Source organism: Grampus griseus, assembly GCF_964374135.1.
Source record: "Grampus griseus genome assembly, chromosome: 5".
NCBI classification, from domain to species: Eukaryota; Metazoa; Chordata; class Mammalia; order Artiodactyla; family Delphinidae; genus Grampus; species Grampus griseus.
In genome coordinates this window covers 114706466-114733028 of record NC_138998.1, presented here as the reverse complement: position 1 = coordinate 114733028, position 26563 = coordinate 114706466, and the positions used below count along the sequence as shown (strand labels likewise).

General features: G+C 37.3%; 1 protein-coding gene across 1 annotated transcript in view; it reads right to left on the bottom strand.

The window, feature by feature from the left end:
* LOC309822800 (multidrug resistance-associated protein 1-like) overlaps positions 1–19828 on the bottom strand; it is a 76763-nt gene extending 56935 nt beyond the window's left edge. Inside the window, exons 1-5 of the mRNA XM_082654821.1 lie at positions 19692–19828; positions 14529–14590; positions 7265–7412; positions 6383–6525; positions 931–1108 (exon numbers count right to left, since the gene is read on the bottom strand). Of these exons, the coding sequence (XP_082510947.1) occupies positions 931–1108; positions 6383–6525; positions 7265–7412; positions 14529–14590; positions 19692–19763 (603 nt within the window). The 5' untranslated portion in view covers positions 19764–19828. The remainder of the gene's footprint in view (positions 1–930; positions 1109–6382; positions 6526–7264; positions 7413–14528; positions 14591–19691) is intronic.
* Positions 19829–26563: the final 6735 nt, after the last annotated feature.

The following is a 26563-nucleotide window of genomic DNA, read 5'->3' as shown; positions in this document are numbered from 1 at the left end:
CCTTAACTGCCTACACACATTGTAGATTTCCTGCTTATCTGATCTCTTATAATATCTGCATTTAGTTCCACACATTTATTATGTATGTTAATAGTTCTCTCCAATTTCTTGAAGGCAATGGCTCATTTATTCACTTACTCAGTCTTCCAACTTTTATAAAAATGTGTAAAAGCCACTCTCTTAGATGATAAAGGTACAACAGGTTAAAAAGTTCCTATTCCAAATCTGAAGAGCCCACAATTTATAGAGGAGTACAGACTAAGAAGGCAAAATACACCTGTTGATTTAATAACTCCGTGATAACTACGGGAGGGAGGAAACTCTTTAATTGTTTATTAACTATCATGTAAATAAAAGGCTCTGAATGGTAAAGAGGTGGTATTTAAAATTGTATTTTCAAGAAAGGACAAATTAAACTTTAGGGTCATGCTAGGTATAAGGATCAGCTAGGTTTTGGGGTGGGTGGGAGAGGGCTTGGACTCAAAGAGAAATAGGTAACGACTGTAGAGAGAAGGATGGCTTTGTTGCATGAAAAGACAGAGTGAGCAGAGCAAGTAAAAGGTACTATGTAGATGGAACATGATCATGGAAAGGAATTTTATTGATACATAAATATAGACAACCATAAAACATTCAATTCCATTCATCTTCTGAGGAGGAGTTAAGTGATGTAACAGTGGACACAGAATATCATTTAATTTCATGGATTAGAGTTGACTAGAAGTTTCAGGGACTATAGATGGAGGACCCTATAAAGAAATTAATGCAACCAATATTGATGAGTCAAAGTTCTTTCATAGCAAAATAAATGTATATTCAAAGGACACACTAGAACTTTTTAATATACACTTCTATTTTTCCAGATCCCTTATTTGAAAGCACATAAGGATACGGTTTATTTAGAAATTGGGAATTTCTTCAATCTTTTACCTTCTTGTAGATCAGTCCAATTACAGCTGTCTTAATTTTTGCTGAAGTGAGCATGTTAAAACGTTGGTACTGCTGAAGGATCAGGGTTTGCAAGAAGACTACGACAAAAAGTGCCAAAGCATAACCATAGCCACTCCAGCCAAAATCTGGGCGGTGTTCACAGAAAATGATCATTTGCCTGAATGTCATACGCAAATTGAGAAAAGAGGAGAAATGTTAAACATCTGAAATAATAAAATGCTTATGTGAATTAAGTGCTGTCAAAATGATACACACACACACACACACACACACACACACACACGTACATACTCTTGCCTGTTCTTTTACTTGCCCAATTTGGCATCCTTTCCCCCTTTATTTTTACTCAAGCATATATAATAAATAGAATCAACAATTATTATCGCAGGCTTGTGGGTAGAAGGATATTTTCTAGTTTTCATATGGCAATCTCATCAAATAATTAAATGTTCTGGCCTAACTTCATCATGAAAATTGAGACACAGAGACATTTAAAAGTTCTTTTTTTTTTGCTGAAATCATGCATTTTGTTAAATATAGGGAAACATGACAATTAGAACTTAAGTAGACAATCTCTTAGCATGGCAAAAAGACACTTTCTTTAAAGGCCTGAATTATAGCTCACCTTTTATTACTTTTATGCATATCCAATTTCCCTCTCCTCTACCTTTACTTATTTCCTCTTAAGTTTGGTGACAACATGGTCATCGTGATTAAGGTCAATGCTGGGTACACCTAGACAATAGGGATGGTTCTAATTATCTAAGCTTCGATCTACTTTATTAACAGCTTGGACAGTTAATAGATGTATACTTAAATGCAATTCATGTTGCCCGAATTGCTTTATAAACCAAGTACTTCAGAAATTATCTTTATTAAAATTGTACCTTAGAATCAAATATAATACCAGTGCCTCTAAAAATCCTATTATAAACCTCTAGTCACTGAAAATCCCTATTTGAAGTGACCACAACCCACATAAACATTATACAACAGCAGGTTCTGTATTTTTAGTTGATGTCTATCAGATGCCATCCATTGGGACTCCAAATTATTTTTACAAAAGCAACTTACTAAATAACTTCTTGGTCTCAGAATTAAATTTCCTGAACGAGAAGCACTATTCTTCTTACTGTAGATACATCTATCAATAGACTGTTTCCTGTTTCATAAAATCAAACAACTAAATGACTATCACCAGGTACTATATTAATATGGAACTGCTAAAAATATTTCCAGGAAATACTGTAAATAATCTGTGATCAAGGCATGGTAAAGACTGTAAATCTATATTCATGATATCAGATATAAATACTTATTTTTTGGTTTGACTGACATTAGAATAAAATCCCAATAAATGGGAAAAAAGAGTAAGCACCATGATCAACAAGAAACAAATTTCTTCTACTAGTAAATTAATGAAAGTATTATTTTGATATATTTATTATACATGAGACATGATCATATAAATTCATAAAATTCTGATGACTCAATTCTTCCCCAGTGTGGGAATTGTAAGCTTATTCAGCTACTCTAGAATGAGTGCTTCTTGGAAAAGCATAGCTTTGGATAAGTACATTTACTCAGTAATCCATTCAGGAATTGTATTTCATTCTATGTGCCAGGCTCTGTGCTAGGAGCTAAGGACACAAAAATTGAATAAGTTCCTGGAGGAACGTATAGTCTACTCAGGGAGAAAGACATGTCACCTGACTCATTTCAATGCAATGCTGAAATTTCTGTTCTGCAGGTGTGATCAAGCTAGTATGTTATAAAAGGTGTGTGACAAAATTAGGGAGACAATTCTCTACCCCACAGCCAAGGACTTAACAATTCTTTAGTACCCTACAGACTGCAGATTTGGGAAGAATACAGAGACACTGAATTGCTATCGTCTATAACTATTTTCAGAAAGAGTGACCACAGTGAGATTCTCTAATGAGTTTCTTGAGCAGTAGTCAGTCATTGGCAAATGGAAATCAGAACATGACTAAGAATGGCTGGGGATCACTTCCTACTCCTCTCATTTTGAATTTGAACCTAATTCCCCTCCCTTTGGATCTGAGCTGAATTAAGGAATTGCTTGACTAAAATAATATGGCCCAAGTGACATCCTGGGATTTCCAAGTCTAGGTCGTAAAACGACTTGCCTAAACTTCTTGGAATGTTTACTCTGGGAACATCCAGCTGCTATGTAAGAAGATCAACTAACCAGAGACCTCAATGCTTAAGCTAACCATTCAGAGAAGCTGTGGAGAGAGAGAAAAAGAGGGAAAGAGAGATGACCATTTCCAGCCATCCTAGCCCAGGCATCAGGCATATAAGGTTAGAAGCCATCTTCACATTCTGGTACCAGCAGATGCAGAAAAGAATCAAGGTATCATTCAGCCAACAGCTAGGTCCAAGTTCCCAGATGTATGTCTCTATTGGAGCTGCTACAACTATCTCAACTCTTCAAGCTACTCAGTGAATTCCCCAGTCATTGTGGAGCAGAGAAAAACAATCTCTCTCTGAAGCCCTGGTCCACAAAATCATGCACATAATAAAATCATGGTTGTTTTATACCACTTAGTTTTGAAGTGGCTAATTTTGCAGCAATAGATCACCAGAACAGGGCAGGAGAGAAGATGCTGGCCAATGCATCTCTGATAGATGGACTTCTGGTCATAGGTGAATGGTAATTACTCAGTGGTAACTACTTAAAAATAACTGGAATATTCAGAGGTGAGGGGCAGAGGCAGGGGGAATGAGACATCTGTTATCTTGTCTGTGGGAGGAGGGGACAGTTAATCCAGGAGACATTTGGCTTATATGTCTATAGACAAGGGAACCAAATAGAGACTCTGGGGTAAAAACAACAGAAACAGTTTTCTGACAGCAATAAAACAGCTTCTGCCCTTGGATTCCTTAACACCATTCTCTTTCGGTTCTCCTCTCTCTGTTCCAGCCACTCCTTCTCACTATCTTTTGATGGATTTCCCTGTCTTCACCACCTCTACACGCTGAAAAAGCTTGTGATTTTTTTGTGTGGACATCTTTACTTCCCTTCACTGTAACTAAGGTGAGCTCATCCAGAACAGTAGCTTGATATACCTAGTCTAATTTGGAACAGTTCCCACATTTATCACTGTAGCCTATATCTTTCCTAACTCCAAACTTATGTAGACGATTGCTCATTCAAACTTTTTACCTAAATGTCTGTCAGGGATCCCCAAGACCACTCCCTCGTTAAATGATTCATTAGAACAACTTTTAGGACTCAACATATAGTCATATCCACGAGTATTAATTATTATGGTGAAAGGATGCAAAACAAAATTAACAAAGAGAAAAGGTGAATGGGGTGAAGTCTAGGGGAAAACAGGTACAAGCTTCAAAAAGTCCTCTCTCAGTAGAGTCGCAGAGAACTCTCTTAATTCTCCCAGCAGCTAGTTGTGGCAAATATGTGAAATGTTGTCCACCAGGGAAGCCCATTAAAGACTCAGCATCCAGGGCACCCTCTTCCTAACACACGCCCAAATTCCAGACTCTCGGAAGGAAAGCAGGTATTCAGCACGGACCATGTTGACTGTATAAACAGTCTGGAGATACTGAACCACTCCTATCAGTTAAGGTGGTGGGAACCCTCCTGAAGTTCAAGTTCCAACTGCCAGCCAAAGGCCAGCCCTATAGACAGGCCTTCCAAAGGACAGCAGTCAGGTCTGCTATTTTAATTCTTTTCTGCAGAATGGCTAATACATATTTCAAATTTAGCAAATTCCACTCCCTACTTGACTCTTTCCTGAGCCTTCCATACCTTCCATAAATGGTAACTCATTTACCTTGTGATTTAACAGAAACTCGGAAGCCATCCTTGACTCCTTTCTTCCTCTCTCAACCTACGTTCAATCTATCAGTGCATTATGTTGACTCTACCTTTAAAATAAAGCCAGAAGCTGACCACTTATCACCTTCATTGCTACAACCTAGTTGAAGCCATCATTGACTTTTGCCTGGATTATCTTAGCTGTTCCTTCTTCCACTCTTGCTCTACTTTATTCTCTGTGCAGCAGCTAGAGTGATTTCTGTAAAACTGAAGTCTAATCATATCATTCTACGCTCAAAATCTCTCAAAGGTTTCCCTTCTAATATATCACGTTCCATAAGGCCCTTCAAAATCTTTTCCAGCCCCCAAATCTTTCTGACCTCAGTCTTATCACTTTCCTTTTCTGACCTCTCAGCTTCCCTGCTCCAGCCTCACTTGCCTTCTAAGGGTCCTCAAAGACACCAAGCACACTGCTGCCTCAAGGCTTTAGCCATGCAATAGATATGGTCTCGGCTTCCTCCCTAACTTCCTTCAGAACTTTGTTCAAATTTCACCTTATAACAAATGTCCTCCCTAATCACCTCACAGAAAAAAACAACTTCCAGTTCCCCAGACTGGTATTCTCTACCCTATTGCCTTGCTGCACTTTGCTTTCCTTAGCACTGACTATTTCTTAATACAATTTATATTTATTCATTTGTTTAGTATTTATCTCTCCCTTCTAAGTGTCATCGGAGCAGGGACTTTTTGATTTTTGCTCTATCCCCATGGTCTACTTAGAACAGTTTGGTATGTAGTAGGTGCTTAATAAATATTGGATAAATATGTGCCTGAATATTATTTGGGATCCAGGCAACTCGGGATTAACTCTATTTTCATGAATTAAATTGTTCTTAAAAACTCCAACTTGAAAACTTATTCAAAACAAAAAGTATAATTATTAGTTCATAAAAAAAAGTTTCCTTGTGTTTCCTTCATACGACAGGCAGAAGTAAGGAAATGTCCCCTTGAAAAAGGTAGCCTATAGTCAAGGACTCAATTTTAATGTCTGCCTGTGAATCCTTGCATATAGATACTATAGAAATATTATAGAAATTCTTTAATTTTTTTCTATGTGTACACATAAATATATACACATACATATATATTTATATATATTTATATATTATTACCTTGGCTGATAAATTTCAATTCCCAAAAGTCCACAGCTAAGAAAAATAGAGGTATGTGTCCTTTCATTTTCTAAACATATACTCAAGCCAGATTTCCTAGATTTGAATTGTAACTCTGGCATTTTCTAGCTGTATGGTCTTAGGCAAAGTACTAGAAATTCTTTGTTTCTGCATTGTGATAGTGGGTACAATACTACTTCCTACATCATAGGATTGTTGTAAAGATTAAATAAGATAATTAATATAAAGCTTTTCAGAACAGTGCTTAGTACATGGTAGGTTTCAGTAATTACTCACTATAGTATCATAATTCACATTCATATCACAGGCAAACGTAATAGACTGCCTGTATTCTAAATAAAATTTGTAATTGGGACCTATCGCACTCTTTTTTAGTGAATGATTTGCTTATCATTTTCCTGTGGGAAGAAGAAAAAACAAGACTTCAACTTACTTCATTATGAGTGGGCTAGTGAAGGACAGAACATCAGCAAACACTTTGAATAAAGCAACTTGAATCAGGACAAACTTAAAGGTGTTCCACAATGCACGGAGCAGAGATGGTTTCCTGGTATGTGCCTCTTTATGAAAAGATGACTACATAAGTAAAGAAAATAAAAACAATGTAAAAAGGGAACAGAACTAATGTATAAAATATATATAAACTAACCATAAAATTAGTATTGTACTCCAAAGATAGTAAAGCAACAACAAAAAAATAAATTCAGCTAAACTTGAAAATATGGCCCATATCATTGGTATGGTATGTCTCCAAACCACATGGCATTATTTATACCACGTGGCATAAGTGGAAAAATATTTTATTTTATCCCTTTTGTGAGTTTTGAAACTGTTTAAATAATACAGTTTTTATCTTCAAATTATATTTTCTTTTTGAGAAGTCTAAAGACTATATATATATTCGTGTGTGTGTGTGTGTGTGTGTGTGTGTGTGTGTGTGTGTGTGTGCATCATGCTACATGTGGAGAACCTATCCCTGCCCCACAAGCTTTGACCTTGGCCACTATATGACTTACTTTGACCAACAGACATGATTCTCTGAGATATGCAGACCATCTTTGCCATGATGGATGAGGAAAGATATTGGTGAGATGCCAAAAATTATACACATATCAACATATTTGCTCCTGAGCTTTGAAGGGAAGAGATGTTTAATAATTTGATGACAGAAATTAGCTGCAGTAACAACCAATTATACTTATAGAAATGGCTTGTTATTTCACATCTTTAAGGTATTTTCTATATCGATACCTCATATTTCGAACAAGCTTTATTAGTTTTTTCATTAAGTACTAACAATTTAATAATTAATTACCTTTACTTTTTGCCTCTCTTGATTCTTTAGAACTTCCTTCCTCCATTGTTTTTCAAACATGGGACACACAATATAGGAGGAATCACTTTCATTGAGTTCGAAAAGATCCTCTCTTTCCAAAGGTTTTTTATAGCCTAAAATAATTATTCTAAAAATGAAAGAGCAAGGTAAACAATTCAGCAAAATCAATAATGAAGTTAAAACTAATTTTGCACACATTAGCTTGACTTCTTGATTTATAAATTATTTTATTGATCAGGTTGGAATGACGAGAGAGTGTGTTTGAAAAATCATACAACTCTATCCTGGAGTTCAATAATGTATAATAATCCTTTGTAGCTTTTAACTGGGCTGTTTAGATATCCAATTATTCAGTGAAACACTAACTTCATTTACTCATCTCATACTGGAGACACCCACCTACCCTACCTCCCTTACTGAAATTTAAATAGCTAACTTTCACAGTAAGGTATTCATGCCAAAACCCATATTTGCTTTTTAGGCTTGTATCAGAAGAGAAATGGATCCATCCTCTGCTGGGACTATATATACCCTTTGACACTTGACTTTACAGAATGTCCAAGTGGAGTAGCTGTATCTGCCCCAGAAACTTAGGCCTTGGCCATATGACTTACTTTGATCCACAGCATATGAGTCAATATCACAGAGCCATTTTGGAGCTAATGCCTTAAGAAGTACGGCAAGATACTGCCAGCCTCTCAGTACTTCCACGTTCCTCCATTCAAAAAGCTTGCCCCAGAGTACATGGTGAGTCATTACGCAAAAACAATGGGTCTAAACTGAGATTTTCCCAGGCAAACAAAGGTGCATGGTCTAGTTATACCACGAACGTTATTGTGGCAGACAATGATTTGTATTTACCTTACACCCATCCGTTCTGCCTCAACTCTTCCTACAAACTGGAATTTGATATTTATTCATTTGAAAATCTCTTGAACTCAGAGTAAGTGCTTATTCCAGCCACAGAGTTATGATCTATGATTGGCCTAAATCAGTCCTGGTAATCTCATTACTTTTTTGCTTAGCATTAAATAATATAACTCAGTTACGGCTAAGGAAATCTAAACAAAAGTCTACTGAGGAGAACTTTCTTTTTCAAAAGAAAACACAAAACAGGGAGTTCCCTGGTGGCCTAGTGGTTAGGAGTCCACACTCTCACTGCCGTGACCAGGGTTCAATCCCTGGTGGGGGAACTGAGATCCCGCAAGCCGGGCCGCATGGCCCCAAAAAAAAAAAAAGACACAAAACTTCACAAGGAGAAAATGCTTGCCTTCCTTTTCCTGCACCTTCCTCCTTCCTCCCTGTACTGAAGACATAATGGTCTGAGATGGAGAAGCCATCTTTGCCACCATGGGTGAAAAGCCGAATACTAGAAATGGAGGGTGGAAAGATAGAAAAAGCCTGGGTCCTTGATAACATTTCTGAGGTAGTTCACCAGCCTATTCCCTGCTGGTGAACTACCCAATAACATAAGAAAATAAATACATATCTATTTAAGCTATTATTATTTGACTATTCTGTTACCTGAAGCCAAACACACTGCTAAGTAATATAGTTCAGATATACTCAGTTTTGAGCTTGATGACATGACTGATTCAATAAGAAATTAAACTACCATTTAAACCCAGGCCTTCTGACTCTATAGCTTCAGTTTTTTCCATTACAAAGTATATTAGTCCAAGAGACCATAACAAAGTATTACACTACTCCAAATTGGAACTGCTTTCATTGTCATTGTTACTGAACAATCTGAATTGATTGACCCTCGGATGGATTTAAACCCTGTGGTAACCGGTCTCCACTGGATTCAATTTTACTTTTATTACACTGTCTAATATCATATTACAATTCATAATTAACAAAAAGGCTTAAATGTACTAAGAAAGGACCTTCCATAATCATGCCTCTGTTGGTTCAATATGCTGGACAATTTCCTTCAGTGCACTTTTAAAAACATATTAAGCAATAAACTACTTTTATGTCATATTAAGTCCTTCTATTCTGTTCCACAAAATAAATATTCATTTTCAAAATAAGACTGCATTGATTTTCACAAAAGCATTTTTAATAACATTTACTGCTTCAGCATTTTGAGTTAGAACCGTGCAAAACTCAGCGGTTTTGGTTCATGGGGATAAGTGACCCCTGGCTTTCATGCTGTCTCCAAATAATGCAGCATCTAAAAGTGACACTTAAGCCGAATTGATTGTGGTGTATTTGGGTTCGGCTGTGACTTCCCTTTTGCCATGTGTGTGCTTCTTCCACCTCTTTTGCTCTCTTCTGGTCTAACTTTTACACATAAGCATCTAGGAAAAGAGGAAGTGGTGTTTCTTTAAATCAATTGATGAAGTAGCTCTGGGGAAGCAACTAGGACCAATAGTTGACCCTCCCAATGAGTGAAACGGAGCATGCACCAGGTCCCACAAACTTGCGGACTTTAGTCCTAAAGCAATAATAAAGGTACTTACATTCACCTTGTGTTTTTTAGATTGATATTTCTTTTCAAAGGACATTCACTTAAACTACTTTGATACTCACAACTCTCTACAGCATGCAGAGCAATATTAATTTTCCATTTTTACAGGTGGTTAAACAGCAGGAACTCTAGGGACTGGCCACAGGTTTGTAAATGTGATATACATCAGTGCTAACTTAACCAAAGGCAGACAGTGTCATTAAGTGTAATATTTCTACTCTGCATTCAATTTTGTTACATTAGAGAGAATTTTGAGCATATTTAACATTAACAAGTGTGCATAAGTATCTCATCCAACTGATGTTAAAGGTAGTAAACCAGTGGCAGTTGGGTAGGAGGATGAGACGAAAAGTAAATTTTGTAGATGAGTAATAATTGAATACTTGGAAAGTATAGATAATACAGTAACATCATCATTTTCATTATTGCTAATTACTTTTTTTTTTTTTTTGGGGTTCGCGGACCTCTCACTGTTGTGGCCTCTCCCTTTGCGGAGCACCGGCTCCGGACGCGCAGGCTCAGCGGCCATGGCTTATGGGCCCAGCCACTCTGCGGCACGTGGGATCTTCCCGGACCGCGGCACGAACCCGTGTCCCCTGCATCGCAGGCGGACTCTCAACCACTGCGCCACCAGGGAAGTCCGCTAATTACATTTTTAAACATTTCTGGAAAGGGGTGATTGTGTAATGGGAAAAGGCAAGACAGTCTGTACAAAAATCGTAGTATAGGACAAAGTTAGGAAATGTACAAGTTTTATTAATATGTGAGCAAAAGGTAGGACAGATTGAATAGTGTATCCCTGGTTAAAATTATTATTCAACTGTGACCTATAAGAACTTTAACTAGATTTTTCCATGTATGTCAGGGGGATTATTCTATGACCATGATTATTATACACTGATGACAGATTATATTTGCTAATAAAGCCTTCATAATTACTTGATCATCAACATGATCTAGACAGCTACTGCCTTAGGGATTAAGGCTCATAAGCATATAATTTGCTAATTGTTTGTATCATCTGAGTACATTTTAATTGAACTATTCATATAATTATGGGAGCTTGAATTTGGCCTAGGAAATAATTTCTGACTTCATTCTGTAACTCAAAGAACAGATCTGAGAACACAATTAACCGCTGTCTTCAAAGAGACGTTCTCTTGAACAATAGCTATGTTTCAGCTGCAATTGTTTGATCACCAGATAAGAAACCACATTAGATTAACGCCAATGATAGTTTCAGATAATGGCATGCCATGAAAATATCTCCTATCTAGTGTTGAGATGTTAAATTTAAACAGAAAATAAATGTGATATTCAAAAATTATAGCTTATTGCCTATTTGATCTAAGATATGGACTTCAAGCTATTGGGTTGCCATATTTTAAATTTTGCTATGTTTTATCTTGTTTATTACATTTAATTTCAGCTTTTTCCTTTAGGCCTCCTAAAATGGTGTTTGTAATGTTTAATATAAATGCACATAGTTTTTATAACTTGATATAAAAGTTTTAAAGTACATTTACTTAAAATTATTTGCGTCTTTCACATTCTGTGATAGTCTGTGACTTAAAAATGACACTCTGATAACTATGTATAAAACAGGTAACTAATGAGAACCAACTGTATAGCACAGGGAACTCTACTCAGTGCTCTGTGGTGACCTAAATGGGAAGGAAATCCAAAAAAGAGGGGATATATGTAAACGTATAGCTGATTCACTTTGCTATACATTAGAAACTAACACAACATTGCAAAGCAACTATACTCTAATAAAAAATAATTTAAAAAAGAAAGAAAAAATTTATTATAATGGTATATTTGAAAAGCAGGATACAAAACTGTGTATGGAATCTGACAAGGGCAATGTCAGTGATTTGTGTGTGTGTGTGTGTGTGTGTGTGTGTGTGTGTGTTACGCGGGCCTCTCACTGTTGTGGCCTCTCCCGTTTGCGGAGCACAGGCTCCGGATGTGCAGGCTCAGCAGCCATGGCTCACGGGCCTAGCCGCTCCGCGGCATGTGGGATCTTCCCGGACCGGGGCACGAACCCGTGTCCCCTGCATCGGCAGGTGGACTGTCAACCACTGCGCCACCAGGGAAGCCCCTCAGTGATTTTTTTTAAAAGGCAAAGCATGAAAATAAAATGGAAAGAAAAATCCGCGCTCCCCCCACCAAAAAAATGACAGTCTGAAATTTTTAAAGCCAGTGTAGACATCACTCTTTCTCTCAATTCATGGATGAGACAGAACTCAGGTTTGGAAAACATATCTACACATACACAAATTTGAAAAATCAAAATCGTTAACTGTAAATAGTCCACATTTACATTTATATTTAATCTTTATTTTTTTCTAGTGCATAACTTAATGTAGCATATTGGTGTAAAATTTTTGCCATCCTCTAAGTGATTCCTAGATTTGTATAACTTGGAATTCTTATCATAATTCAACCTCTTCTGCCCAATTATTTGCTCATCAAGTATACCAGTTCTCTACTTCAACAGCTTTCATAAAAATCACCAATCATCTTTACAATGGAGAATATACTCAGCTCTTATTTCAATTTACTCCTTTTCAGTATTTAGCCCTATTGGTCACTTTGTATTTCTCCTTTTTTGACTGTTTCCCTAGCTTGCAATCACATGTTTTCTTTGGTTTGTCTCTCATATTCTGAGTACTTAGCTTCCTTTGTAGATTCCCCCTCCTCTCACTGTTTAAATACTGAGAATTCCCAATGTACTGTTTGTTCATCCTATTCAATAGGCTCTCCTTCTCGATGATCTCTATCATGCTCATGGCTTCAACTACTGATCTACGGTCATTGACCCTCAAATTCACATCCATAGGTCTGAGAGCTACTTTTCCGTAGATATTTTTTATGGGAATGAGTCAGGCACCGGAAATTGAAACTTCCCCAAACCGAATTCACAAAATTTTTTACAACACCTAATCCTCTCAGTTAGCTGAGCCAGAAATTGAGATTTATTCAAGACTTTTCCCAGTTCCTCAATTTCCTCAACCAGCCAACTCTCTCTCTTAAATAGCTCTTGAATCTGTTCCTTCCTCTTCATCATTACCATTACCGCAATTCAGATGGTAACCATAAATCTACCAGGATACCCAAAGAGCCTTTTAACCTTGCTCTCCGTCTCCATTTTCACCTCCTACATATCATATCCACAGAATTGCAAAGGTGATTTTTCTAAAGTGCAAATAGTATGTCACTCTCTATTGAAAATCCTTCCCTGGCTTCCCACTATCTTCAGGATGTCCTAGAGAACTCTTTCTGATCTGTCCTTCCAGCTTGATGGCTTGCCACACCAACACTCTGCAATGTGGAAGGGTCAGTTCTCCTCTGCCTCTGTGGTTTGCATATGGTATCTGCTCAACTTGGAATGCCACGTGGCTCACCCCTACACCTTTTAAATGTTGGGTTAAACCATTAATCAGTTGTGAAACATTCCCAAACTGTGCAAACTTGGTTAGATGACACTCCTGAAAATTGTTTCTCCATCATGTTTATACTACCTTTTGCCTTTTTGGGTAATTGATACTGTACTTCTTAATCTTTCTAATTCTACTATGAATTCCTGGAAGACAGGATCTAGGTCATTTATGTCTGCATTTTTAAAAGTCAGCATAATGTAGGGTATCTAGTATACAACCAAACTTTTCTTTTACACTATTCGGCTACTCTAGAGAACATATTTGTAGATCAAATTGGGCAATTTTGTTTCTACCAACTAAAGATCAAGAAGCATTAAGATGGGGCTTCCCTGGTGGCACAGTGGTTGGGAGTCCGCGTGCCGATGCAGGGGACGCGGGTTCGTGCCTCGGTCCGGCAGGATCCCGCATGCCGCGGAGCGGCTGGGCCTGTGGGCCTCCGGCCTGCGCGTCCGGAGCCTGTGCTCTGCGGCAGGAGAGGCCGCAACAGTGACAGGCCTGCGTACCGCAAAAAAAAAAAAAAAAAAAAAAAAAAGCATTAAGATGATAAACTTAGTTTCATATTATCATAAAATTTCTGTGGGGAAAATAAATACATTTCTAAAGAAAGCTTCTGAATTTATAAAATTAGAAAAAAAATCAACTCTTCTCATTTAATATGATGTAATTCTTGTGTTAAAGCCTTCATCACACATTATAGATGAATTACTTTATGAGAAGAATCACATTATATGTCTTACAAAAATGATTGTGTGTTTTAATAGTAGTATACATAAGTATATGAGAGCATTTCCAGTAAAGAGTAGAATAATGAAACGAACAAACAAACAAACAAACAAAAGTGTGAAACATGAACTCAAAAAAACTGACTTCTAACATCAGGTCAGTGTGCTCCTACATGGGTATCAATGGACAAGTTACTTCCTCTTCCTGAGCCTCAGATTTTCTCATCTGTTAAAGCCTATCTCATAGGACATAGGGGAGAATTAAATGAAATAAAATGTATAAAGTGGGTAACATATTTGATGGAGATATATATATATATACTCTTTTTTTTTTTTGCCCTTCCCTAGTGCTAACAGGGATACAAATCCTATAAAGGGGCAGCCTTATTACAGGAGTATTAGTAGTCTTATCTGTGGAACTATTTAGTATGTTATTATATGTGATTTTTTTTTGTAATAAATAATATGAGACGAAAAGCTTTACAAAGTTATTTTGTAAAAATATTCATGCTTAGATTAAAGGAATAACATGTAGGTGTCATTTCGCTTGGAATCTTCCTCAGTGTGGTATACTACAGATAAATTAGTAAAATTCCTACCTGCTAAACCAGGAATAGGTCATCTTACTGAAGAATGAAGCACTTTTCTCTGGACTGCATTTCTATAAAACAAAACAAAACAAAACAAAATATATATATATATATAAAACAGCTATTGTATGAAGAAAATGTCTTTATTTTACATTTGAAATATCTTTGTCAGCAAGTGGAAGAGTAGACATGAAATCATTTATGTTTCAGCTACGTTGATATCATAATCTTTAAGGAATACAATTAAGATATTCTTGGACAGTGGTTGCACTAGAAAAATTTTAAGATTTCTCCCAACATTACAACTGCTTACATAGCAAGAAACCATGTAGAAAAGGAAAATTATTTCTAAAATTCCCATTACTTCCTCTCTCTCTCTATAAATATATACACACACACACATATATATATACATAGCTCCTTGAATTTATATGACTGTGTATATATGTATGCATATGCTTATGTATATGAATACATATATACACACATAATTTAGCTTACATATACGTATAAGCTAAATTTAAAACATTTTAATTGCTAAATTAAAAACAGTTTTGGCTTTTTTCTGAAAAATAGAAAAATAATAGACTATAGCAGGCATTTGGTTTACTAACTTCTGTATGTGTTTAATTACATAATTTGTATAAATGTATAAACATACACACAATTATATATTTATCACTATTGCATATTATTTGGGGAGGTTATAATATTTCCATAAAATTCTTCCCATTGACCTGGTGAGTTCAACCAAAAGAGGAGGGGTTTAAAAGGGAAGTTCTCAAAAGTCATAATTTTACATTTTTAAGGTCAGCATCAATCTGTGTCTTTTAAAAAGTTAAACTAATCACAATATTAAATTTCATTCTTAGAAATTGTCCCATATTTAACAATTTTTGCATTGATCCTCTCTAATCCAGTTCTGATTTCATATTGAAAAAGTGTTTACCACATTTTTAAAAATTCTGATTCTAGAAGTAATAAGTGAAACAGTGTTTCATCCTGTACAGTAAAATGTCCCGACTATAGAGGAGAAAACATAATACTCACTCCAAATCTGTTCTCTTAGTTATAGCAAACGGTATACTCTAAATCTTTGAAGAAATATATATGTGTGTGTGTATACACACACACACATAGAGTTGACCCTTGAACAACATGAGTTTGAACTGCATGGATTTGAACATTTGGATTGCTTTCAATAGTAAGTACTACACAATCAGGGGTTGTTTGAATCTGTGGATGAGGAACTTTGGATGTGGAGGAACAGCATATATGGAAAGCCGACTCTAAGTTACATGTGAATTTTCAACTTTGATGAGGCTTGGCACCCTTAACCTCTGTGTTGTTCAAGGGTAAACTCTAATTTAGCAAATTGGTATCTATCCTTATATGATTGTTTCAAGAAGTAAATGCTGTGACAAACGTAAAACATTTGTCACATGGTGGCCCCAAATAACCACTCAAACATGTGAACTATAAAACTGTCATAACTCTTGTTACCAAACATATTATTTGGAAAATAAGTATCAATACATATATCAGTGGGGAAAATGTTCTGAAAACTCTCTGATTAACCTGGAAGCCACATTTTATTTTACAGGGAGTTGCCAATTTGATAACTGGCCACCAATGTGAAGATTGTATTCTCATCCAAAATACATATATTTCTGTGTCTGACTACAAACGGCTACAAATTCTTTGCAGCTTTTCCCATCAAGAGACAGACTCTACTTCCCACTCCTTGAATCTGGGCTGGCATTGCTTCTTGTTTTGATTATGAGAATGCAACAGGAGTGACATTAAGAGAACTCCAACTCTAAGCTTCAAGAGGCTTGCTATGCTTGGAACCCTGAGTGAACCACATGACTGAGACCCAGCTAACCTCCTGGAGGATGACAGACCACATGGAGGAGAACCAAGGTTCTCATCTGGTCATCCTGGCCAACAGCTTGAAAACTGCCAGACATATGAGGAACTAGGTCCTACATTATCCAGCCACCAGCCAACTCTCCAGACGATAGCACATGCTGAGAGAGCTCAGCAGAGATCAGCCAAGCTAACCCAAACAAGGACATGATCTAGCTGGTCCAGAGAATCATTAGCTAAATAAAAAAAGGTTGTCGTTTTCAGGGCCAAAGTCTTGCAAAGCTACTAGATAAGGTTACTTTAGCAGGTCAAGAACTGGGTATTTGACTTAATATTTGCTCTAGGCCCATTTTCCATGTGAAAGCATCTTATACGAGGCTCTTTGAGTCCTCTGGTAAATAGCCTCCTTAAATGTGGGTCAGGCATCTTATGCTGCATTTATTACAGTGAATTCCAAGCATATTTACGTCCCAGAAGAAATGGCAGGCAGGTAAAATATCTGGTAAATGTAATTAAGCCTTACCAAGCACCAGGAATGTATAAATGACTTCTCAATAAATAATTACTGAATTCATAACGTGGGTCTCACTGAGTTTCTTACTGATATATTGCTGCAAAGCAACATCTATGTTAAAAACCAGGATATGACAATTCTGACAGTATCTTCCAATGTTCTAATTTACTCCCATCTTCTCCATTGGCCATTTTGCAATCCTTCTAACTCACCTATTCTCACTCTGACAGCACTTCCTCTGCAGATGTAACTGACACCAAATGAGTTCTCATTTTTTTCATCTCCCCAGGCCCACTACAGGCCTTTGTTTTCTAAGCTATTTTATTATCTTTGTACTTATCTACCACTGGGCATATAGTAGGCATCCCATAAACACACCTTAGTATTAATGACTTATGGGCAATTTTCATTTGAATGGTGGTCCTGTTATTTCTGAATTATGATGGAGGAGCAGAAAGTTTAGCCCACAGCATAGCTTGGGTCCAGGATTTAGTGAAAGGTGTTGCTCTCAATCTTCTTTGGGTTCAACCTTGAGATGCAGCCTCCTGAGGATGTGGTGTGATTGCTACAGTTAACAATACCTCATAATCCCTAACTTCAGGTGCTTTCCTTGTGGGTATTAAAGGAGGGTCCTGGGAATCGTGAAGGAAGTTATGGGAAAGTGTCTGTACAGGCTCACGGAGAAGGGAAAACATCTAGAAAGCAAAAGGAACTTATGTTTCTTAATCACTTATTCTGCGCCAGATACTGTACTAAAAGTATATTATTAAATATAACATGTCTTTGTGGTGGGACTATTTTTGTCATCCCCATTTTATAGAAGAGGAAACTAAGGCCTAGAGTTTAAAAATACTTGCCCAAAGTCCTCCAACTGAGAAGTATAAGACACTGGATTGGATCCAGTAAATTCATTCTATTTTCCAGTCATAATTCTACACCCTCAGCTCTACCTGTTACACACTGTTGCTGTTTGCTGCTGCTTAGAAACACCTTTCTTCTTGTCCACTTCCTTGTACTTCACGTCTCCTGGCTACATCTTACTTGTGGTCCAATCCTCTGTAGGATTTATTGCCTTTGGTGATTCCTCTCCTCCATCCCAACCTCCAATGCTCAGATTCTTGTTCTGTGTTAACATAGTTTAAAGGCTCTTCAGATCTGCCCTCTCTGAATTTACCCTCACTCTTACCTGACTATCCAATCATTTGCCTACAGGTACTTCTCTCCTGCTAGACTTAGTTTCTCTGGAGGACAGAAGCTATGTTTGATCTACATTTATATTTCCAGGGCCCAGCTCATAACATGTTCTAGATGAATGAATATATGAATGAATGAATGTTAATCACTGCCAATAAAAATTTTTAGAGGTTTTCTATTCATGGGTCACTATGCCAGCCCTAGAAATTCAATCAGAAGGTCAAGTTCTTGGCTTACAGGTCAGGTTGGGATTTTTATCTGAGATCTATTATGTCAAAAATATAAAGTCTCAGCAATGAAATGTAATCATACAAGGTTTTCAACATGCTTTGAAGCCATCAATTTTTTTTTAACTTGGCATCATAGAAGTAACAAATAGAAAATGAGTATTTTCAATCTTGCCCAAATGGATTCTTGGTCCATAAAGCTATTGAGGTTGAGTAATAGTCAAGGAAATAAACATTGTTGGAATCTTAGAGGAAGAATCCACTAGAATTGGGGGTGAGGGAATTGTTTGAGTTTTATAATTTCCCACCCCACCTATTTGTAATTCACTGCCTTTGGCCACCTCTGTGGTTAGACTAATGATCAGTTAAACCAGTGTGCCTGATTAAGCCTTCTACGTCTAAAATAAAATAGGTATATTGTCCTGGTGGAGCGCTTGCACATTTTTAAGGGACTTATTCAACGCCTATATTTTATAGATTTAAATAAAATTTGCTTTACTTTTAAAGAAATTTATAGTTTCATATGTAATCAGAAGAATAGCTGTCATATTCATTTGACACTTGGAGTTAATAACAAAAGCCAGGATTAGAACAAGGTCCTCTGAAATCTGAATCTGAAATCTTTTTTTTTTTTTCCTTTTTAGTACTACAGAACTACATGTGTTAAGGGCTAGATCTAAGACCCGGTCTTGTGAGGTGATGAGAAGTAAAACAAAGAGAATTTTTATTAGGGAAATTGCTCCTGATACACAACTGCAGGTTTCATTTCCCTGTACCACTGCCTTAGCACATGACTTCTATTGTGAAAGGAGCACGTGTTATGGGGGCCAGGGGGGAGGGTAGCAAGGCACAGTCAAATGTCTGCAGTTTTTGGATTTGCCCCAGGCCTCAGTGTCCCAACACCATGTCAGTTGACACACAGAGTTTAGTTATCCCAGATCTCTCCTGTGGTTTTAACAGGCTCTATCACTGGTTTTAGAGTCCCATCCCAACCTCTACTCCTTCAGCAGAAGTCAGGTCCATTCATTCCTTTCTCAAATATTTGCTTCTGTTTGCAAACAGTGGAGTCACTTAGACCTTCAAAGATGCTGCTTTCTCTTCCAGCAGCCACCTTGACTGAGATCGCGCTGGCTGAAGTTTCACACCATCCTGGGGTCTGATCTCAGCTCTCCCGACTGTGTGTGTGTGTCTGTGTGTGTGCGTGCGCGTCTGAATCTGTGCTGTCCCTGTGTGATTACGACAAAAACAGGGATCTAAGACACCAGTTCGCGTTTCAGGGTGTGGACAATCAGCTCTCCCCGCTTCCCCTCGCCGCCAGATTGGCCAGAAAACCGTCCCGCCTCCCGCACCTCCACCGGGAATCTTTACCTGCGCCTCGGGGCCTCGGGCGAGCCGCTGGTAGGAGCCAATGGCGCTCCACCTCCCCAAGCTGGAAAACATGGTCCGCGCGGGCTCCCGGCGACGGGAAGCGTATAGAGGTCCGCGGCTGTCACCTCTCTTGGCTGGGGATGGTCAATTCGGCGCCTGGAAGGTGGGAGGACGCGAGCAGTCGGCCCGGGAGTCAGCTGTCGCCCTACCCTCCACCCGCCCTTCCAGCGAGCGCCCTGGGCGGCGGCGGGGAACGGAGGGAGGAAAGGGCGGGGCGGAGCGGGAAGAAGTGGGACCTTCTGCAGAGGCCAAAGATCTCTGCCTTTGGGGGAATTTGCACTTGACTCGGTAATTCTCAATTTCCAGGATTGCTCTGTTAGAAAATGTGTCCCTTTATAATAGAAGCAGAAAGCTCTTTCTTCCTTGGGATGACATTTAGGTGTTTGCAAACAGTGTTAACAGCTGTCCCCTACAGAAAATTGTTAAGGACAACAGGTTTCAGTAGAATTTTACAGAGTGAACTAAACTGCAAGGGCTTTAAAATTAGAAACTAATGAAATGCTTCCCTTAGTATTACAAAATAATAACAGTATAGGGAATCTAAATTTTACTTTTCAAATTAATCATAAAGCTATGTAATAAATGGGAAAACTTCGTAGTATAGGATTAGCAAAGAACTAAATGAAATACATGACATAAATGGGGATATGAAAATTAAGAAGAATAGCATTTTGACTTTTAATAAATATTGATGGGACATGAACCTTGTATAAATAAGTATTGGTGTATGCAACAAATCACTTTCCATGAGATGTGTCTAATGAAATAGTTTGTTTCAGTTCAGTAAGAAGGTGAAATAACAGAAGAGGGAGTAATTTTAAGAATTCTGTATAATGAGGATAAGGCCATGTGATAATTTTACAAGGATGGGTATTGTGTTTGTATTATGATTCAGGACCAAGGAACATTCTGTCTGCTTCTTGAAATTAATGTTAGAGGTAAGTGGAAAGAATTGAGTATATAGGAAAAGAAAAGGCCAGCATCCTTGAGAAAGGCGTTCAAAAGATGTTACTTACCGGGAGTTTTAGCCTGCCCACAGAATGGGTCAAACTGAGGTACCAAAAATGTCTACATGAGGATTAGACCAAACGATAGCTCATGGAATTAAAGTCCTGGGGAATATTTAGAACATTTATTTGGCTTTCTTCCTCCCTTCAGAGGGTATTTGTCTGGCCCCATGCAAAGAGGAAGTTGTAGATTTCACTTTAAAATAAATGTGTCTGTGAAGAATTGAGGTCGAAGTTCAGGACTTAGAAATTTTGTTTCATGTCTTCCAGAACTTTTCACAAATTCACATACCAATTTGGGGACATCTTTTACTCAGCAGCCTCAGCCTGAGGGGCCCTTTCTCCATCTGCACTTTTAAACTATTCACTCTGTGGATTCTTTGTGGAAAAGGCAAGGTGTTATAGAGATAGTTCCTGCTTTTTTCAGCTATAAGGAAAGAAGGAACTTGAACCTGAACCAGAGGGGGAAGCCAGGAAGAAGAAAAGGCCTGGAAATAGCTCAGGCTCCAAACTCAACATATGTCTACCTTCCTCCGATTGGAATTAATCCCCTCAGGAAAGGGCGGTTCTAGCAACTGGAAACAGACAGATTTTCATGAATACTCAGCTCTTTAAAGAGACCCAGCTCCTTGATTGGTGGGGAAAGAGGAATCCCTAAAGTAATGGAATAGATGAAGTTAGAAAGGCCTATAGGTGTGTTGGAGCTGGAGTGCTGGAGCCCCTACCCAAAGGGATTGAGGGAAACATCTCTGGCAGCCCCACAAAATTACATTTTAATCTCAAGCTTCCAAAAAGGAGATACAAGATAAGACTGTGCTAATGAAAAGGAGGGCATGAGTTTTGGGGTGTTTGCTTGTTTTTAAGAAAGAAATTACAGTTTTTATTGCTTCAGTGGTTAGTTAAGGAAAACTCAGTGAACTATTCAGATTTGTCTGAGGAACAGAAAATATTAAATAAAATGACCCTGGCATAAACAAACCTTATCACAAAATTAGCATTCTGATTCACTGAATTCTCATGCTAGCTGAATTGTGAAATAAATATTTCCTTTTGCAGCAAAAAAAAAACAAAAATCATAGACAGGTAAGGAGTGGAACGTATTTTATGTCACAATATTCAATTTTTTAGGCCGCTGGAAAGATTCCTTAGTAGGGTTCTTACCTTTCCAGGGATTCTGCTCTACTTTACACGTTCTGCAGGCACTGTACCTCACCCTTTCTTGTTGAGGAGAGCCTCATCGATCAGGGTCAGAATCCCTGAGACTGATTAAAAGTAAAGCTGAAAGAAAGAGCTGGCTGTTTCCTATTGTTACCTGGGCATATGGTTGTCACCGTGGCAGAAAGGGGACAATTCTTTTCTTCAAGGTGATTGCAGGTTATATCTTCATGGGAGGTGAGGGATGGAATAGACGTTATTTTCTTTGTTCTTGTTAACCTTGGTATTAAAATTGAATTCACAACTCTTCGGTTCTTGGCATACTATCATCATTTTGTTAAGGACCATTTTTATTTTATTTTGTTTTACTTATATTTCCCCACCTTCCTATCCATTTTCCCCACCACAAGTCAACTGATCTGGAGTAACACATAAGTATCTTTTCAATTCAACTTCTACACATTTATTGAGACACTTCTTTATATTTAAAAACGCTATGGTGCTGTTTCACCTGTTTCAAATATATATACAAATGGTATTTTCCTACAAAGTTATTGCAATACACCTCCCTCCCTCCCCGCATATTTTTTCACTTAACGTTATTTGTAGAGCATCTACCCACGTGAGGCTACTCACACATTGTTCCTGACTGCTGTGTGATGTTTTGTTCTATGCAAATACTGCAATTTCCAGGAACTCAGAATGTGATTGAGCACACAGGCTCCAAGGTAAGACTGCAGATGCAAGTCTGGCACCACCATTTACCAGCAAATCATTAACACCTCAGGGCTCACTTTCCCATTTATAAAATGGAACAGTACTGCCTTCCTCATAGGTTTGTTGTAAGCACTGTGTGATTTATTCATGTAATAAGTAAAGCATTTAGAACAGCAAGGGCACATGGTAAATATTGCATAAATTATTATCATGATTATTACTTAGCTAGTCACTTAGCGAACAATATGTAGGCTAACTCCAACTGTTTTCCCTCGTGGTTAGTGCTGTAAGGACTCTCTTCAGGACTGATATTACATTTTTCTTAGATCAAGGGTTCTCAATTTTTGGACTCAGGACTTCTTCACATTCTTGAAAATTATTGACTACCCAAGTAACTTTTGTGTGTGTGGAGCAGCTCTATTGATATCTATGTTAGAAATTAAAATTTTAAGTGTAAAAATATTTATTAATTATTTAAAGATAACAATAATAAACCCATTACATGTTTTCGTAAATGCTAAAAATTAAAAACAAAGATTACAGGGTTCTCAGGATATATTCCAAATCCACCACATCACAGAGGAGGTGACCAAGTCAGGAGAAAGTTTGATGACTTTCCCAACATTACAGTCATAAGGAAAACTGAGGAAAAACATCCGATTTCCTTGAATCCAGGATTCTTTTTGTTTCTTTTTTCCACTTTACCCATCTGATACCCTTTCATTTTGCCCCAAGTAGCTACTGATTTGCAAACATAAGAGAGAAGATGCAAAGTCTGCTCATTTTTACACTAACAAAGAGTAGCACAGTTTATTTATGATTATTTTTGTTATGATCCTAAAGTTGTATCCACATGACTTGGCAAAAAAAGGAATTTCCAAATATTTTCCAAAAAATTTCTTCGGATCTCCACTGCATTTTGCTGAATGCTGTTCTTTACTTAACTAATATATTTCACAAGCATTAATTTAGTACCTCTGTGTGCTAGGCATTCTGGAAGGTGCTAGAAATGTAATGAATCATTCCTGTCCTCGTCAAATTATGCACTAGTGGGAGAGACCAAGAAGAAACACGTACACCAAAAATAAATAAATAAATAACTACAAAATGTACAGTGCAATGAAGAAAATGAACAGGATGCAATATCAGAGAATAATGAACCAAGACAGGCACCTCCTTCCAGACTAGTTTGGTGAAGGCTCACAGGTTATGACATGATAAATACACTGTAGGGAGCCATAAAAATAGCTGGAGGCCAACTATTTCAGGAAAAGGAATACTATGGACGGAAGCCTGAATTCTTCTTTGTGTTTGTTTTTTCATACATTTTAAGATGTAAATTACTTGAAAAATATAATCTTCCCATGACTAGGTGTTGCTATACCTGCAGCAGGACTGTATTCTTTATTTCTCCACCTTCCGTCCCCATCATCTGAAGCATTATTTGATTTGTAAGGAGGTAAATATGGGATAAAGTCCACATTTACTGTATTTAAATGAACATTTATTGAGCCTTCTCCCACATATCTGTATGGGATTCTTTCCGGACATTCTGTACATAACGCATTTCAAATAGATTTGAATATTTTTGCTCAAACTCGTGTAGGATGCTAGAACCGAGCCCGGGAGGACTTTAAAAACTGAATAATAGCTAATATGTATAGTGCATTTATTACATGTCAAGTATATACTAAGATACTTACATTCAATATCTAATGAAGTCTACAAAACCAAACCCATGCATTTTTGAGAAAACAAATAACTTGTAAAGCGTCCTATGGCCGATAAGCCAAGAGTTGACCAGAAGCAGTTTTACCATCAAGGTAGTCAGAAGGAAGGGAAACAGTGCATTCAAAACTCAAGAGCTGTGGTGGTTTATACGTACATTCATATTAACACAGCTAGGGAGGATGGTGTCAAAAGGGGTGGGGTTGTTACCATAGAGGAGGGTTCGAGGAGAAATACATTTTCTCACTGTGTAAACCCTGTCTTTCAAAGGCAGGGCAATGCCTGTGAATTAGGAATACTTTTCTGAATTTTCCATAGTTTAGGTGAATAGTCATTGAGTCATTCATCAGTTATTCATTGATTATCTATTATGGGATAGGTACTGTGCTAGGTGCTGGGTAAAAAAAGGGTGGGGAAGTAAAATCCTGTCTCATAACACTTACAGTCTAGTGTGTCTGGGGGAAGACAATAAATAGATAAATGAGGAAATGTTTTGATGTCAGATGGGAATAAATGCTACTGGGAAGAAGAATGAGGGGAAGAGGAAAAGGAATATGGATGATGTTGTTGCATACAATGTTGTTGTATGGTGATCAGCAAAAGACTCCCTGAAAAAGGGTCTTTCAGCAAACACCTGAGTAGAAAGAGGAACAAGGAATGTGGTATTTGGTAATATTCAAGGAAACCTTGACATGAAAACTTGCAAAACAGATGTCGACAGTTTGGAGAAAAGCTGGGACAACTGTGGGGCACTTTTCAGAATATCCACCTCACTATGGTTCTTGATGGCACAGTGGACGATATAGTGCGGACACAGAGGACCAAACAACCCTGATCCAAAGAAAGATTTATTAAAGTTGGATCTGAGTGTGAAGATGTTTTAGAAATATATCAGTTGACTTGGTTTGCTTCTATTTTTTTTTTATGTAGGCACAATAGCGATACAATAAAACCACTGTCTAAAGTCTAAAGAAGCTCTCTAAAGAAGTATAAAATAACACATCTAATAGATAAGAGAACATTGTTTCATAGTTTCATTGGTAGTTTTTTTGTTTGTTGGTTTTGTTTGTTTAAAAAGTATCATTTCAAAATAAGGTTAATATCGTTTAAGTACCTAGAAGTAGAAACAATAGAAACGCAGATGTAGAGAACGGAGTTGTGGACATGGGCGGTTGGGGGATGGTGAATAGGGAGATTAGGTTTGACATAAATACACTACCATGTGTAAAATAGATAGCTAGTGGGAACCTGCTGTATAGCACAGGGAGCTCAGCTCGGTGCTCTGTGATGACCTAGATGGGTGAGATGGGGGGCGTGGGAGGGAGGTCCAAGAGGGAGGGGATATATGTATACATATAGCCGATTCACTTCATTGTACAGCAGAAACTAACACAACATTGTAAAACAATTATACTCCAATAAAAAAAAATCGTGTGTATTTAAAAGCTTGAAAAAGAAGTCACAACAGGTTGTGTACAATTTCTGCCTCTTTCCCTATCCCCTCCTGGGCCAACATTCTCCTACTTAGAATCACTATTAACCTTTATCTGTTAAAGAAAAGGTGGTGGTTATGACACAAGAATGTAATCATTATCTTCCCATTAACATTAACAAGATGAATTTATGGGACAAGGGTGAGCTATAGAAGAAAGTTTTATTAATTAGGCTGTAAAAATGGCATATTAATGAACAGAGAGAAATCAGAAAAGCTTTAGATTCTTCAGACTATGGAAGTGATTATCCTTAATCATAGTAAATTCCTACTAAAACATAGACACGGTTTCTCCCCCCCACCAGTGATTAGTTGGGAATTAATTTAAGGATTAATGAGAAAATTTTATTTTTATTCAAATTTGTAAAAAATGGAGGAGAAAGTGAAAATATATTATTTAATATGTTAAATTTATCCCTTTTTAATGAGCTGAAACAATCTAATTAAATCTCACATTAATTTGAATTTAAATGTCAATATACTTATGTATATTTGGAAATAATAATTATATTATGAATATATTAAGCAAATTACCTAAATGTATTATCTCCCAATTTTATGACTTGAACATAAAAAATATTTTTTAAAAAAGCGAAGAAAAAAAATCACCAAAACTCCTTATCCCCATGATGGTCACCCTATGTGTGATTTTCTGTGTAAGCACCATTATTGTATTTAAGTGCATTTTACCAGGATTACATTTATGTTCTTCC